This window comes from Aspergillus stella-maris (genome assembly GCF_047715825.1).
Source record: "Aspergillus stella-maris strain CBS 113639 unplaced genomic scaffold BDV14scaffold_10, whole genome shotgun sequence".
In the NCBI taxonomy this organism is placed as follows: domain Eukaryota; kingdom Fungi; phylum Ascomycota; class Eurotiomycetes; order Eurotiales; family Aspergillaceae; genus Aspergillus; species Aspergillus stella-maris.
The window spans coordinates 123,523-140,487 of record NW_027396804.1 but is presented as its reverse complement, the minus strand read 5'-3'; the positions used below and the strand labels follow the sequence as shown (position 1 = coordinate 140,487).

General features: G+C 51.2%; 3 protein-coding genes across 3 annotated transcripts; 2 read left to right on the top strand and 1 right to left on the bottom strand.

Annotated features, from left to right (window-relative positions):
• Positions 1–87: 87 nt before the first annotated feature.
• On the bottom strand, positions 88–4,501 carry BDV14DRAFT_7869 (GTPase-activating protein BUD2). The gene is made up of 2 exons (XM_073777527.1): positions 1,382–4,501; positions 88–1,328 (listed from the first exon to the last, which is right to left on the bottom strand). Exons 1-2 carry the CDS (start codon positions 4,197–4,199, stop codon positions 334–336), a joined length of 3,813 nt encoding a protein of 1,270 aa, XP_073631009.1. The 5' UTR covers positions 4,200–4,501; the 3' UTR covers positions 88–333.
• Positions 4,502–7,169: 2,668 nt separating this feature from the next.
• Positions 7,170–10,085, top strand: atgI (autophagy protein ATG9; the record flags this gene model as incomplete). The annotated part of the gene is made up of 2 exons (XM_073772637.1): positions 7,170–7,930; positions 7,988–10,085. 2 exons carry the CDS (start codon positions 7,170–7,172, stop codon positions 10,083–10,085), a joined length of 2,859 nt encoding a protein of 952 aa, XP_073631008.1.
• Positions 10,086–11,152: 1,067 nt separating this feature from the next.
• Positions 11,153–13,764, top strand: BDV14DRAFT_197278 (class I alpha-mannosidase 1A; the record flags this gene model as incomplete). The annotated part of the gene is made up of 2 exons (XM_073772636.1): positions 11,153–13,665; positions 13,725–13,764. 2 exons carry the CDS (start codon positions 11,153–11,155, stop codon positions 13,762–13,764), a joined length of 2,553 nt encoding a protein of 850 aa, XP_073631007.1.
• Between the last annotated feature and the right edge of the window lie 3,201 nt (positions 13,765–16,965).

Below are 16,965 nucleotides of genomic sequence, written 5' to 3'. Positions count from 1 at the left end.
GAAATAAACGTGAAGAAGACACAAAAAGGATAGTGCGTTATTCGTGACGTGACGGTGCATATATGGTTATGATATGGTATGGTATGGCGGAGAGGGATATAGTTGACATTGGAACGTAAAGCATGTACACCAAAGAAGATGCAGAAGTTCAGTAAGTGTAAGCGTAAGCGTAAGTTTAAAAGGCCCCCATTGTTTGTTATACAAAACAATCGACAGAGATCTGTTCTAGCGTGATTCGTCTTTGTCTTTTGCTTTTTCGTGTTTTGAATTCAACCGACATGGTTGAGCTCGGACATTGGCATACTTGAGAGTATTGGAGGGGTGTAACGGATATCAGATTTCGTTACGTAATTCTTCGCGTGACTGCTGCTGGCTGGCATCGCGGTCCTTGCCTTTGCGCCTAGATGGTTGAGGTACAAACTCAGAGAAGAAGTTGCGGTACTTGCTGGTTGTTTCTCGGGTCATGCTGGACCGGCGGGACTTGGAAGCGTCAGGGTATTCGAGCGAATAAGTGGAAGAATTCTTGGAGCTGCCCGTGCTGTCCCGAGGTTCAGACCATCTGGGTATCGCAAAGGGCACTCTGCTCTGGTCCCATGTGGCCGACGAGGAGCTGGGTGGGGTCTCTTCATCGGCTTCAGGCGCATAGTCGGTGGAACGCCTGGGTATTGAGGGTCTGGAAGCAAAATAACCAATGGAGTTGCGATGGCTGCCAGTAATTGATGCCGCTCCTGACACCGAAGCTTCGGGGGCGGTAGCTGGAGCAGTTGCGGGAGCGGGAGTTGCAGGCTTGGACGAGCCCTCTTCATAGAACGTCACTTGCTCTAGAGAATCGACCAATTCCTCCCATTTAATTTCAAGGTTTCCACTTGGACGTTCTGCTTGCTCCGCTTTGCTTAAGCATTCCTTGGTCCGCTGTTGGAGACCGAGAGCAATCTCATGGAATCGCGCAACCGCGGGATCAACTTCTTCTAGCTGCGATAGTCTGGCGGGTGCAGCATCAAGCCAAATCCTGATCAAATTGGCGAAGCTGCGAGCATGGTCGATCAAGAAAGGGAGGCTAGGGAAACCTTCGCGGGAGGGTAGCGGGAGACGACCCAGAATCTGGATAGGGGTAGCGTATGAAGGTGTAACGATGGGCGCCGGACGATCGGCCGGGATTGCGCATATTGAATCCACAAATTCTCTGAACTCGGATCGGTGGCTGACCAGGAATTTGTTCATCGGCTCCATCCAAGGTTCCTTGCTTCCAAACGTTGTCATGTTGGCTAAGCCTTGCAACGCTTTGGCTATCAATGTCAAGGTACGCTGAGCGCGAGGGCGAGGGTGGTCTAAATGGAGATCAGCACAATGTTACATTACACAAGGATAGGGCATCACATACCTTTGAGCAATCCAAACAGTTTCGGATTCAGAATTGCCGGACAAAAGAACCGCAAGAAGAGAAAACCAGAGACACTGCTGTATGTGACAGAGCGGAGAAAGTCACCGTAGCGATCGTCGGCGCAGGCGCGAATGTGTCGGAAGATGAGTCTCAGTTCTGGCGGACATCGCGATGAAGACGCAGCTATAGACCTCCAAACGCTAGTAGTGAGGCTAACTAGGTTCTTCCAGTTACGCTCGAGGTCGTCTGCACGATGAATTCTAGACGGGTCGACCTCACATTCAGGGTCAGTTTCATCAATTTCGTACAGCCGTTCACCAATGGTTTCCTCGAGGTATTCCTTTCCGAGGCGACGCATATGGTAATCCAGGGCTTTGGTGAGAAGAGAGTTCCCTCGGAAAAGCAGATTTGCTTCTACCGTTGCGGTGCGCCCTAGATCACGGACTAGAACCTCCCTGTCTTGGCCGGTCTCTCGGGTATCATTGGAATGCAGGCGTGTCGTATATCGAAGTCTGTTTGCTGTAGATTCTTTATGAATGCCATCGATCTCGTCCTCAACGAGCGCTGAGATCCATTCGACAGTAGACCCCGAGACCTGATAAATGTTCATAAGTGCTTCGGACAGCGCGTTCAATTCGGATGACATGATCTGAGCCATGTTGATGGTGAGACCATTGGCAAAGGAATGGAGAATCTCGGACATCGGTGCGTATTCATTGGACATGAGCACCACCGTTTCTTCCATCCGGGCCCTCATCAGCATTTCGCCCATACATTGATCCCTGTCATCGAGAATCGGCCACCATTTCTCAGTTTCCGCTCCGGGCTCCAGTTCGTCTAGCCGTAAATCCACCCTACCGCACATGGCATCCTGAGAAGACACCTCAACATCATCTAATAGACGTGTCGGATTTGTGTCCTGGTTCAGAGCATGGCCACCATGGGCCACCAAAGACCAGTCACGTTGTGTTGGGTTGAGAGTCTTCACCATAATCGACACCTGTGATAGGACCGGTGGCAGATCGTTGAAAGTAAACTCTTCCCGCCAGAAAGGGTTGGGTGTGCGATATTTGATTGCCGTTTTGGCTCGTATTTCTCCATCCAGGAGCACTTCCGTGTAGTAATCGTTGGTCGCGGATGCTGCAGCTGTGGTAAAGTGAGAACGAGACTGTTTGCGACTCCGAGGCGTCTCGTCCGTGCCTTTGTTACCGAACATCTTTGCTTCAGTCACCTTGACAGTCAGCATTCTCTCAATTCTGAACATATCGGTAAGAGGTATCGTGTTGGTGGTGCTAGTATCAACTGAGCTTGGTGTCCTAATGTCGTCGTCATCCTTTGACATCGCGGGCCCATAAAGCTCTGGTGTGGTAAATGCACGCAGAAGCACAAACCAAACCTCGAATAATACACGGCTCTCTAGTGCAAGGTAAAGCGGGCGCGTCAATCCGGGTGCCGAGTGCACAGCATATTGCGGGTAGATCGCAATGCAGAACTCATCCTCCAAGACCGAAGATTCTAATTTCTGGATTGAACAGCGTGACAATTGGGATAGCTGGATGCTAGTAACAAGAGTTATGTCGGACTCTGTGAAGAGTTTGAAAGCACCATTCTCCTGCAGCGTACAGCTAACCTTCTGCCAGGATGAGGTTAGAGCTCGCTGTTGTCGAAAGGTTGAAATCCTACGACCGGAAGAAGGCCGTACTCCCGCGGCGCTCGGTCTGTCCCACAGAAGCATTTTGCCCACTTTGATGATAGCAGCATCTTTCTGAGAGGCACTTTCAGAGTTTCTTCGGCGGTCCACCAAACGTCGATCGGTTATCACAACAGACTGGGGCTTCGTCATTTTGTTTTGTACACCCTTTGGGCGGATCGGCTGCCAGCATAACAGCGCTGCAAGCCATGAGTCGAAAGTTTCGCTCACATGAGGCCTTAATTCAACCCCGAGACCGGACGTAAAGGTGGAAACGCTGAGGTAATTTGCTCGTGTTTCTGGATCGACAAGGGAGCGGACTTGACAACCACGTAAATCCGGAATAAGTGTCTTCGCCAATGCAGGCTCTCCTTTCGCTTGATATATGAGACTGCCCATGGCGACATTGATAGCGCAGTATCCTGAAGTCCAAGCGGTAGTGGAAGAAGTTCGGAATGAGATAAGGCCATGCATTCTTCCGCACGTGGTCTTCATCAGCTGTAGTATTTTGGAGCTATCTGTATTGGATAAGGATGAGTTCGTGTTGGCGCCGCCATATCCAGAACCGGGGGACCTGCTCAAGCGTCGGCGACTAGGTGTTTGGTTGAAGGTGGGGGATTGTATCGAGGGGAAGCCTATTGACGATGCTGATTGTTCATCCGGTGTTTTCGGCTGAGGGGCCGTGTTGACGGAGCCCAGGCGGTTTCTTGTGCGGGTGATGAAATTCGATGATATATCGCTTCGCTGATCTTCCAGTGTGGTGGTGCGAGAGCGCGCCCGTGGGCTCTTCAATTCTGTTTGTACATCTTCCTCGTCCCCCGTGGAGTAGTATAGGTTGAAATCGCGTCGAGACTCTCGATCGGGCGCTCTTGTGCGGGCGGTGACGCGCGGAGAAGCGGCAGCACTCGAGGGAAGATGCTCGGCCTCCGAAGCAGGTGAGTGATGTCCAGGTTCAGAAGAGTCAGGGGTCACCGTTCGAATGGTTGCTTCCCTGAAGCTATCCGGGTATACCATCCCGTGGCGATCCTTCGATGAGGACTTTTTGCTAGGTCTTCGTTCCACTGGACGGCTGTAGGTTCCCTGATGTATCGAATTCCGCTTGTACCCATTCGAGCTCTCCGACTCCATATTTGTCCGCTGGTGACAGCGACGCTTCGAAACAAGCCGCTATGGGGTCCACGAAGATGGACGCACATTAACCGTTCCAATCCAGATATGTTACCCTGCAGCAGCAGGCTGAGACCCGACACAAGCTGCGCGACCGGCCTCGAACAATTGAGAGACTTGTTCGTCCAATGTGTCGCTAGATAAACGCATGGAGTTCGGATAGAGGGAAATGAGTAGAGTCGCACATTCGGTCGATGCCGGGCGTCCTGGGGTAGGTGTACGTGTGGGAGCTGAATACTAGGCTCAGGGGGGGGTCGTTCGGCGAAGGAGGGAAAAAGGGCGACGGAGTATGGCGAGACGGGAATCGTTGTCGACGCGGTGTGATAGAGTCGTGCTGGAGAAGTCAATTTAGCATGGCGGCCCGTTGCTTGCTAGACAGCCAAGTGGTGGTTAGCCTTGAGAGGGGGAGAGCAATAGTAGTGTGGAGGAGGTTCTCAGAAAAGTGGTACGGAAGCGCAGCGGACAATCAGCCAGTGCCAGGGCCAGTGCTTTCTGGTTCAACCGCCCACCAACGTGAGATCATTGGATTGGTCGTTAGAGAGGGGGAATCACCGTACTGTCAGTCTTTAGCCAGCTCTGGCCTCTGCGAGACGCATACAGATGCTGGTGTGATTGGTCGCGACACGGCACGATCGATTGAGTGGTATTAAGTCGCCCGAAGAGCGCGGGTTGGGAGGAGGCTGCAGATCGCACGTCAAGCCAAAAAGGCTGGGGTCAAAGTCGTACTTTTTCCCCCTCGAAGTTTGGTACTTGTAGAAAAGTGTATCTATGTTGGCAGCAGTAGTGACCGACAGGGGGGCTCGGCTATGAGCGAGAAGACGGACAGAAGGGTGGGGGAAAAGAGAAGACGACGACGACGGGAAGAAAGAAAGAACAACGGGACTGGGACTGGAGCTGGGCTGTTGTTGGGCGAGAACGAGCAAAGAGGACAAGATAGCGACACCAAGCAGTAAGTAGGACTAGTCATGTATACGGGAAGGCGCAGTCAGATCTAATCAAGATACTGGGGTATTATTCTTTTGTTTTCTGTACAACTTGATGCAGTTATCTCCGCTACAGCACTCTAGGCTATCCGTCTCTCCTTGTTCCCATCGGTTTTTTGTCTACGATAACCTTGGTGATTAACTGATTATGAATCAGTGGCAGACCAAATAGACGATAGCAGCAACGAACACTTGAGTCGGTGTGTCGAGCAAGCTGATATAGCCCTCCTATTGGAGCCCACTTGCCATCAAGACCCTTTCTTCTCCTGTTCGTAGTCGAATCACGCTCTGCCTTCTGCAGAAACCTCCCCTCTCCGTTGAAGAAAGGATTCCCCTCCCCTTTTGCTGTTCCGTGCCTCTCGTCCTTCTTTCCGAGCGCATTAGCCGAACAAGTTCCTGCTGGAGCTTGGTTTGCACCACATGCGCAGAAATGATGGTACCTGCGAATCCCTGATCGGGTGATGCAGTGTGCCTAGACCACACGCTCACACAGTCTGGGCCAGCATCCAGACTCTGTAAGTCCAACGTTGGATCATCAATGACGGGCATTTCAGCAGTCGTGGGATGAGTTGGAGTCTCGCTGCAAGTCATCCCGGGCCGAGGAAGTCTAGCAGCAGTAATCTTCCGGAAGTGGACTTCTCGACGAGTCTTGGTAACCATGTCCACTTGCTTACGAACTTTTTGAGGTGATTCAGGTCGATATTCCATGGCATTGCAGCTGACTCAATGGTACCAAACCTGGTGTTTGGGTCCGTCAATCATCGCCATCTGGCTAGGTCTAGCGCATCTGGCAAACAAGGATAAGAAGGAGCTCCATCAGCATTCTATCAACTCAAGCATCAGCCATCAGAAATGTCTCATAACCCGCAGCTCGGCGCCGCGTACCCCTCAATGGCGGTAAAGCTTATTGGGACCCTGGTCCCTGACGGATGTAGTAGGTACTTGTAGCTATGCTGCTTGATAAACTCGCATCCACAGAGCTGCATGGAACATTCTTGTTAGAAGGCTAGAAGTCAAGCATAATCCAAGTCCAGCCTGACAATCCAGCTGGCTTTGCCCTGTTATCCAAGTTGTAAGTATACAACCCACTGCGGAAGAAAGCGTCTCCGCCTGGCCCAGCTGGAAATTATTAGAGCCTTGTTGAGAGTCCTCATTGGTGCTCCGATTCCGCTGCCATATCAAATTGTAAGTCGTGTCGTCAGCGATTTGCTGTTTTGCACGCCCTAAATTCCCAACAACGATAGATTGCATGACCCTTATCTGATGAGTAGTCCCTTTATCAATAATAACATTGGGCGTTTCATTCTAATCTTATGGGCCATGGACCTTGGGTGTATGGATCTTGATTCTTATCTGAGGGCTTAGCGCCGAGTGGGGAAGGTTCCCACGAATAGAGTAGAACAGCATATCGTCCACGTGTGAGTTTGTATCAGAGTAAGCCTGAATACTCGAGCAGTGACAGATCATTCGAGCCATACTGGTCCAACTTCAAACTGAATTTTTGATCTGGTGATAAAGTCACATGACTAGTGCCTCAGGCATGAAGATCGACTGTCTGCTGCTGACGGAGTCACCGCCTGCATCATCTCTTCTGCGGCTTCGAAGCTTCTGTCAATGTCATGAGATCGAGGTTGCTCGTCAGCTGCCACTCACATTCATCTGTCACGATATCCATGTAGAAGCATATTGCTTCTGAACTGCCGGCAAGAGAAAGCCCTGGACGCTACTCACCCGTATCACATACCGTACACCTCTTTCTGGAGCTGTTGATCTGCCTTATCGCATCTCCGCTCCGGCTATCTACCTATACCTCTCTACACTCACCTGTCTATCTTTTGATGGCTGCCATCTGAAAGGCAAATCTGGCGTACGCCATTCTGGTTTACTAACGACTCTATTTGCTTATACTGTTAGAAGGCACATCTATGCATACCGACTCTAACCCAAGATGATGGCCTCAAATGTCCTGTCTCGGTTCCTTCCCCCGAACGGGTCCCCTTCGGTTTACGAGACGATCCGCCAACATGACGATGGCTCGGATGCTTCTGACATTGAAGAACGTGCAGGACTTACATATGAGGATGACGTGAACTTGGGGGGTCGGTTTACTGACCGTGAGCTTGAAGAAGCCATGGCGGACGCTACGCGAGAGGACTCTCCAAGCCCAAACGATGCTTTCTTAAGCCCCCAAAGCGTATCGAGGGGGCCTCGAATAGGTTTAACTAGCTCTGGGCCACGCCGGCGTAAGCCCGACGACCCTAGGTGGATGCAGTCTGTATCTCCCCGGCCACATCCAATCGACCACGATGACCAAGACGACGACCATGATGACGACGTCCCTGCCTCTCTTCTCATGGAGGGTCAACACGACGAAGAAGACGATTACTCGAAAATGCGACTCCCTCCTCCACCTTCTCATCATCTTTCCGATCCACAACCCTCTCGCTCTGCCCGCTCGCCGCGTCGTGATCACATTCGGTGGGATAACATACGGGATCAACCTCCCTCACATGACCTTCCCCGACGAAGTCGTCCAAAAAGCCTTTGGTCAGCAGGCCATCCGAATTTAGCAATGGTTGATCCTAAAGAGAAAGCGATGTGGATGTGGGCAAATGTGGAGAATCTGGACAATTTTCTGAAAGAAGTATATACATATTTTTTGGGAAACGGGATTTGGTCTATTCTCCTGAACCGGATATTGAGCATCATGTGAGCGATATATACTCCGTTGCTTGCTTACTTGAAGCTTTAACTGACTCTGGACAGGACTTTTGCCTTCATCGTGGGGTTTACTACATTTCTCACTAATTGCATTGACTACCACTCTGTCCGCGGTAGCAAAACTCTGGATCAGATACTGATACCTAGATGTACCAAAAACATGGGCATGTCATCAACATTTTTGCTCTGGCTGCTGTGCCTATTTTGGATTGGAAAGGTCTTCCAGTTACTGTTGGATATCAGGAGACTCAAGATTATGCATGATTTCTACCATTACCTACTCGGGGTGTCCGACGCAGAGATCCAAACAATATCCTGGCAGGAGGTCGTGAGCCGATTGATGGCGCTAAGGGATTCCAATCCAGCCACTGCTGGCGCAGTGTCAGCATACAATCGCAGATTTCTGGGCAGTCAGTCTAAGCAACGAATGGATGCTCACGATATCGCAAACCGCTTGATGCGAAAAGAGAATTATCTGATTGCATTGATCAATAAGGACATCCTCGATCTAACGCTTCCCGTACCGTTTTTGCGGAACAGGCAACTCTTTTCCCGGATTTTGGAGTGGAATATCAACCTATGCGTTATGGATTATGTGTTCAACGAACAAGGTCAAGTACGACCGCTCTTCCTGAAAGATACCCATCGAAAAGCCTTGAGTGAGGGCTTGCGACGTCGCTTTATGTTTTACGGAATCATGAACATTTTTGTAGCGCCTTTCATCGTCGTCTATTTTATGATGCATTATTTCTTCCGCTACTTCAACGAGTACAAGAACACCCCATCACAATTATCATCGCGCCAATATACGCCTCTTGCTGAGTGGAAATTCCGTGAGTTCAACGAGTTGTGGCATCTCTTTGAGCGCCGTATCAACTTATCATACCCTTTTGCCACACGCTATGTGGATCAATTCCCGAAAGACAAGACTATCCAGATTGCGGGATTCGTGGCCTTCGTTTCGGGTGCACTCACCTCTGTGTTGGCTCTGGCATCTATAATAGATCCGGAGCTCTTCCTTGGATTTGAGCTAACGCACGATCGAACGGTCCTCTTCTACCTTGGAATCTTCGGATCCGTCTGGGCATTTGCTCGCGGAATGGTTCCGGAAGACACTGATGTTTTCGATCCAGAGTACACGCTCCGCCAAGTTATCGACTTCACTCACTATTTTCCAAGCCATTGGCAAGGTAAATTGCACAGCGACGATGTTCGAAAAGACTTTGCTGTGTCATATCAGATGAAAATTGTTATTTTCTTAGAGGAAATACTGAGTATGATCTTCACGCCCTTCATCCTCTGGTTTAGTCTACCCAAGTGCAGCGAACGAGTGATAGACTTCTTCAGAGAGTTCACTGTTCACGTTGATGGCATGGGCTACCTCTGCTCTTTTGCGGTTTTCGACTTCAAGAAGAGCACAAATGCGATGCCACAAGGACACACGAATCAACGCGACAATGAGAGGCAGGACCTGCGCGCGGACTACTTCTCGACCAAGGATGGGAAGATGCTGGCATCTTATTATGGCTTCTTAGATAATTATGGCGCCAACCCTCGTGCTGCCCACTCAAACAGGCGTGCGTTCCATCCTCCACCCCAATTCCCGTCCTTAGGATCTCCGTCCTTGGTCGGCTTGGGCCATACTGGAAGTCGACAACCGGCAACTACAGCTCCTGGTCAACAGTCAATGATGGGTGCTACGCGGTTCGGCGCTCCTGGCGTTGATCTTGATTCTCCCGCCCCATCGCTTCTTCTCGACCCACATCACCAGCCTTCAGCGTCCGGGTTCCGTACTGCAAACCGTATCATAGCACAACAGCGTTACCGTCTTCCTCGCCCTCCGCCGGCTCCTGTGTCTGAATCTGTTACTGACGATAACGGGACGTCTACCCCAGCCGCACAAGGCCTTACTTCTCAACAAAGAGCAGGGCTAGTTTCTGAGGAAAGCGGTGGGCCCGAGACTGGCGATAGTCATCTTGACAGTTCATGGCGAATGAATTTGATGAGTGACGATGCAGATGAAGAGGGCGCAGAGGTGGAGGATGTAAACGATATAGTAGGAGGTGCGGGAGTTCTTGGGCTGATTCAACAGTTCCAGAAGGCAAACAAGGATAACCGACCTCGTGCGGCCGTTGGTCTCTGAGGTCTACTATTGGCTCACTAGATAGTTGTCGACCTCTACAAACCAATATTTATGAATAGACTGTGCGAAGATTCAGCGAATGCCTCTTGTTCGTACCACCTGTAGGATCTATGCAATACTTTGGACGATCGAATCATGGGCAACAACCGCTCAGACGCCCGACGGACCTCGGACTGTGATCCAATAACTGACAGCGATGTTGGGTCATAGGACAATGGGCTGAAAATCCATGCTCCCAAAATATAGTCGAGTGGTGCTATAGTCTTGACACAATGTAAGCGTTCAGTGGCTTGGGAGTGAAATAACACTGTATGTCCCAGGGTCCATGGGCTAAACTAGCGTAATCACTCGTATTGCCAGCTCGGTAATTACGGGAGTCAGGGTCTGGGACTGTCCACTTGAACCCTTTCCGCTCTTTCTGGGGAGTAAACATTTAGAGAGCTTGGGACAACCAAATAATGCAATCAGAGCTTCTGATGATGGCTAATATGTCAATGAGGCATTTTCAATTCATTTTTTATCCAACCTGATCTTCTCAAATTACCTTCGAGACTGCAGTGCGAACACCCCATCGTGTCTGATGTCACAGCAGCTCGCCTTGACCTAGCTCCAATCTTCAGCCACCAGGGTCTGGGCATTTGCTCGTTGGCTCCGCTATATTAAAATTCCCTGCGAGAGCAGCCAGGTTGCAACTCCGGAGCAAATCACCTGAGTGCTCGAGGATATCTGTCGTTTTCATCTTGCAGCAGGCCCTGCATCACAACTTCCAGTCCTTCAGCTGAGTCTGATTCAGACACCCCCCTGAAACTGACCTCCATCACCACTCGTTATCCAGCACGCGACTCCGCGCCTACACCCCCTCGACGCTCGAAATGATCTGAATAACTTCAGAAAATATTCAGTCCATATTACTCTACTTCTCCGATCTCTTATATTGCCCTTCGACGTCCTCTCCTTCGGTGTCGCAGCACCTTACCTTGATCTTTCGTGATTAACTACGCTTTTACCCCCTCGTCCTTTTCCTAACCATTATCCTGCCATCGATCTCTACAGTCGGCTCGTCAACAATGTTTCGTGCACGTCGATATCGAATCTCCCTGGTGTTCGCCGCCATATTCGTCCTTCTCATACTCCACTTTAGCCGATCCCGCGATCAACCTCCGGCATTACAGGTCCCTCCGGCCCCCGTCGATCAGCAAACACCTCCTACACCAAACGAGAACCTCGACGGACAGACTAAGAATAACAACGCAGACCTCGAAGGGCCCGCGCGTCCACCTCCGTATGAACAACCCCCGCAGCAGCAGCAGCAGCCGCCGTCGCCGCAACAACCACCCTACGAGGGCTCGGATGATACTAGCTCAGGGCCATCAGTAGAACGCCCGGACTCATGGACCAACGTGCCCTCCGAACACAATGAGAACGTCGGATCTGCCCCTCAGTCTGGTGCGCAGACCCAGAGCAAGCACGATGAGGATGAGCATGAGCTGGACACGTCTGCAATTCCACACTGGAAGCCGACGCCCGAACAGCACCCGATCAAGCCAGAGACCCTGATCAAGCTGCCAACAGGATCGTCAAAGCCACTCCCCCAGCTGCAAGCCAAGGTCAAAGATGAGTCATCTACCGAAAAGATGCAACGGCTGCAAAAACTCGAAACCATCAAATCGTCTTTTCTACATGCGTGGAACGGGTACAAGGTTTCTGCCATGGGCCATGACGAAGTTAGGCCTCTCCATGGCGGAGTCAAGGATACTTTCAATGGCTGGGGCGCAACCCTTGTTGACTCACTGGATACGTTGTGGATCATGGGTCTGAAAGAAGAGTTCTCCATGGCTGTCGACTATGTCAAGAAAATTGATTTTACCACCAGCACGAAGAAGGAGATGCCAGTCTTTGAGACTGCAATTCGGTACCTCGGTGGGATGCTCGGCGCTTATGATATCTCGGGCCACAAGTACGACGTTCTTTTAGAAAAGGCCGTTGAGCTCGCGGATGTCTTGATGGGCGCTTTTGACACGCCGAACCGGATGCCAACCCTCTTCTATAGGTGGAGCTCGGAGTATGCAAATGAGCTCCGCCGGGGGGACTTCAAGGCCGTCCTTGCGGAAATAGGCTCGCTCTCCTTGGAATTCACGCGTCTGGCTCAATTGACGAAGGAAGACAAGTACTACGATGCCATTGCACGTATCACCGATGAGCTCGAAAAGTACCAGGATCAAACTAAGCTTCCCGGCTTGTGGCCTTTGAATCTCGATGCGTCAGGGTGCAGACAAACCCCTGGCTATGGACGAGACACTCCTACCGCTGGGCTGCCTGTTAGAGGTCAGGCACCATCTTTCGGGGCAAATTCGACAAGCTCAGCTTCATTCCGTACGAGGCAAATTCATGAAGGCGCAGAGCCTGCTTTTTACAACGGGGAGAAGTCATCAGCAGCAAGCTCGCTAGAAGACATTGATGCTCGAACGCCTCCTGCCAAACACGATTGCTTTGGTGGACTCAATGATCAGATCTCTGGTATTGACAAGTTCGGTCTCGGTGCTCTTGGTGACTCTACATACGAATATCTACCGAAGGAGTACATGTTACTTGGTGGCGTCAATGACCAGTATTCCAAAATGTACGAAAAAGCGATGACGGCAGTGCGTGACTATCTTGTCTTCCGCCCGATGATTAAAGAAGATCGTGATGTCCGCTTCCTAGCCACCGTTACCTTGGAGAAGCGAATCGACACAGATCCTCAGAGCCGTGCCCGCTACGCCTACGAAGGAACCCATCTCACTTGTTTCGCCGGTGGGATGTTTGCCATTGGATCTAAGCTGTTCGGCCTTGAGCAGGATATGAAGCTGGGTAGTCAGCTGACAGATGGTTGTGTCTGGGCTTATGAGGCCACCAAGACTGGTATTATGCCGGAGGCATTCCAGCTGGTTCCCTGCGCTGAAGGCGAGCCGTGCGAGTGGAACGAGGACGCTTACTATATGGCTATGGATCCTTATGCTGATAAGCGGCCATCGTCTTCACACATCAAGCGATCTGCTGAGCCTGAAGTGGGTAACTGGCATGTCATTGCAACTCCCGAGACCACTCCAACAACCCCCAAGCAGAACATTGGCAAGTCGGCCAATAGCGAAGGAAAGGCCAACACTGGAGGAAAATCCACAACCGGAGAAAAAGCCAATACGGAAGAAAACCCATCCCGCAAGAACAGCCCATTGGACGTACCCGTCGTACTATCGCACGAGGAGTTTGTGGCCGGGAAGATCGAGAACGACCGCCTTCCACCAGGCATGATTGGCATCTCGGCACGGAAGTACCTCCTGCGCCCAGAGGCAATCGAGTCTGTCTTCATCATGTTCCGTCTGACTGGAGACCTGTACTGGCGCGAGAAGGGCTGGAAGATGTTCCAGGCTATTGACAGCGCCACGAAGACAGAGCTGGCCAACTCAGCCATTTCCGATGTCACGGTGGAAGAGCCGCGATGGATAGATAGCATGGAATCTTTCTGGCTCGCTGAGACATTGAAGTATTTCTATCTCCTATTCAGTGACCCGAGTGTGGTGAGCCTTGACGAATATGTCCTGTAAGTGATTCCCGGTACCCGTGTGCTGCACACATTGTCTGACTAACTTCTCTTCGCAGAAACACCGAGGCGCATCCCTTCAAGCGACCCGCATACTAATGACTATTGATCATCTCTGTATTCCTATTGTCTAGGCGGACCTTTTACATGTAGAAACATCGATACCACTCCGCCGATATAGTGCTATTCGATTTGAATTCTTCGATTTGAGTTCTTCGGAGGGGATCGCTTCATCTGTACATTTTCTTGGTTAATATTCTTACACAATGCAATCAGCACATAGAAGCATTCAAGTCAAAAGTACTTTCGTAAGGCTGGCCATGAATAAATATAGAAAGGCTGTTAGTGGATGTGCGGCACTAGAGAAGAGTAAAGTGGGTTTCAGCCACGCTTTATTTAGTCAGTCCAGTCCGTCTTGCTTCTCCAGCGTCATCGCCAACCGGGCAAACCTCTCCTCTGCCACTCCCTCTTCTCCTCACTCCACTGCCCCCGCCCCGTCTGTCTGTCTGTCTGTCGCTCGCTTGTTTCTTTCCTTTTTCTATATCCTCGTCCTTTAATCACCGCCGCCAAAACCGCCTCGCCTTCTAATATCTCCTTCCTCCGAACAAACGGAGCCCACCGCCAACTGCATGTCGGGGTGCCAGACGGGATGAGTGAAGCGAACCAACAGGCCCGAGTACGACGACGATCGAGTTGTGGGAAATGGAGCTTGAGGTCTCCGTGGATAATGAGCAGCAATTCTGGAATGGTATGTTCTGATGTCAGGGGGTTATCGCGCTGCGTTGCCTCGTCGCTGGAAATGAAATGGGCTAACTAACGGCTCCGTCTCCGCGCAGACATCCAAGAGATTGTTTCCGCCCCTTGCTCCACGGAAGACTTAATTGACGATGCACTCCGGTCGTATCTGAGCTTGACGGCGAAATATAAAGGTATTCAGCGCATTCTATACTCGGCCGCAAGCAAGCACGGACACAGGCTAATCGCTATCGCAAACCGACTATAGAAGAGTATCTCCCGTCCGAATTCGAAGTCGCAAGATGCTCGTACAATTTGCTTTCGTCGGCGGTCTTCGCCGCTCATACGGACTATGTTCGGCGACAGATGATCTACGCTTTATTGCAGGTACCGCTGCTCCCCGCTCCAGCCCCCGCTCGCTGTTCTCTCCGCGGCCACCGATAGAGGAAACATAGAAGTTGTTACTAATGCCCAAGCTAGGAAGATGACCCCGTGACCCTTCATATGATCGCGTCCTTCCTGCTCTTCGATGGCCGACGACATGAAGTTCCGCTACAGATGTTGAATGAGGAGGGTGCGTTTCCGCGATTGCTTGAGCTACTTCAGACGTATACGCTTGACATGGAGGATGACAATGTGGCGGGTTTACATCGGTTGCTGATGGATCTTTTGTATGAGCTGTCGCGCATACAGAAAATCAGGATTGAGGATCTCAGTGAGTTTTCTATACCTGGTGAGCTGATCGCTGTGGGTGGTTTGTGATACTGACGTGCTGGAAGTTCTGGTGGACGATGGCTTCGTACGAGGCTTGTTTAATATTATTGAACATCTATCTTATGACGCCAATGATCCATACCACTATCCCGTCATTCGCGTATTGGTATGTTTTCTTCGCAACGGTATGCAAAGGGTACCGCTAACTTGCATAATAGTTGGTTCTGAACGAGCAGTTCATGATATCGGCCAATAATCCTGACGAGCAATCTCCTTCAATACCTTTGACTAACAAAGTCATAAAAGTTTTGTCTGTGCATGGGAACTCTTATAAAACGTTTGGTGAGAATATAATACTTCTAATCAACAGGGAAGGTACGTCGCTAGTTGTTTCATAACCACCATTAAAATGATCGCCATCTGACCTCTACATAGCTGAGACGTCGTTGCAACTTCTTACTCTCAAACTACTTTACCTTATCTTCACAACCCCGAGCACACATGAATACTTCTTTACCAATGATCTCCACGTTTTGGTCGATATTCTCATCCGAAACCTTCTCGACCTACCAGAAGAAGCTGCGGCTCTTCGACACACTTATCTCCGGGTTCTCTACCCACTGCTCGCACATACGCAGTTGAGGCTACCTCCATATTACAAACGAGATGAGCTCAAGCGCATGCTTAGTCTACTCGTCCGTGGTCAGCTGACGGGGGATACCGCGAGCGACTGCGAGAGAATAACACATTTTGACGAAGTCGATGAAACGACTCGCAGACTCGTTCTCCGATGTGCTGCTGTGGAATGGCTGCGTGATGAACCAGAGCCATATAAACCTGACAGGTCTCCACAGAGGGAGGATAGTTTGACGTCGTCCCTACCGACCATCGACAGTGCGCTCCTGTCAGATGTCGACATTGGGACACCTCTAGAGTCATCACAGTCGATAGACTCACCCAGCACGCGAGGCAGCTCTATCGAGAATTTATCATCTCCAGGCGATGGCCATGAGTCTCCAGCGTCTGCAGATGAAACGCCCCGTAAGCATAGCCTAGCTGAGCGTCTCGGCATGCACCTCGAGCCTGCCTCAGAGTCATCCACCAGCGTGCACGAAATCGCATCCCAGCGTGAAAAGCCAGGCGTTATCACACCAAGCCGCCACGACATGCCGGAGCCCAAAACAAGCCCTACAAAACACAAAATGAAACCCCTACCTCCCAAGACAAGACGCTCTCGCGGAAGGCGCGCAACAGTAGCTGGTGGCGACGACTCCCCCACCAGCCCTGTTACGCCCGCAAGCATTGTTGAAGAGGGCAATATGAGCCCTAGCCCCCTCGCCTCAACACCCGTCCTGACATCCTCCTCACCATACCTTATACCAGCCGACTCTCAACGCCGCAACTCCTCTACAGCCCCCGACCCCTCGCATTCCCACAGTCATATCCTCGTTCCACCTCCTCTATTCTCACAAATCCACCACCCCACCAGCACCCGCCGCTCAGCATCAAACCCTCCGCCAGCCCTTCCTCCACCGCGCCGCTCAGCAGCAGCTATCCACGCACACCTCACAGCCTCCTCTTCAACCCACTGCACGCCCGTCGTCAGCCCATCCCGCTCTACAACCCCCGTCCCACCAATCCCACCTATCCCGCCACAGCTGCAACAAAGCGCAAAACAGGCCGTCAAGCCTGAACCGCCTCGCACGCGCCGGTGGGGTAGGAGTCGGAAACATACAGTCACGGACTCGAGCGATACGACGGCGTCTGCGAATAGTGCTGGGACGGCTGCGAGTGGTGAGAGTGGGAGCGGGAGCGGGAGTACGGTTACGGCAATGCTTCATCCAGAGTTCT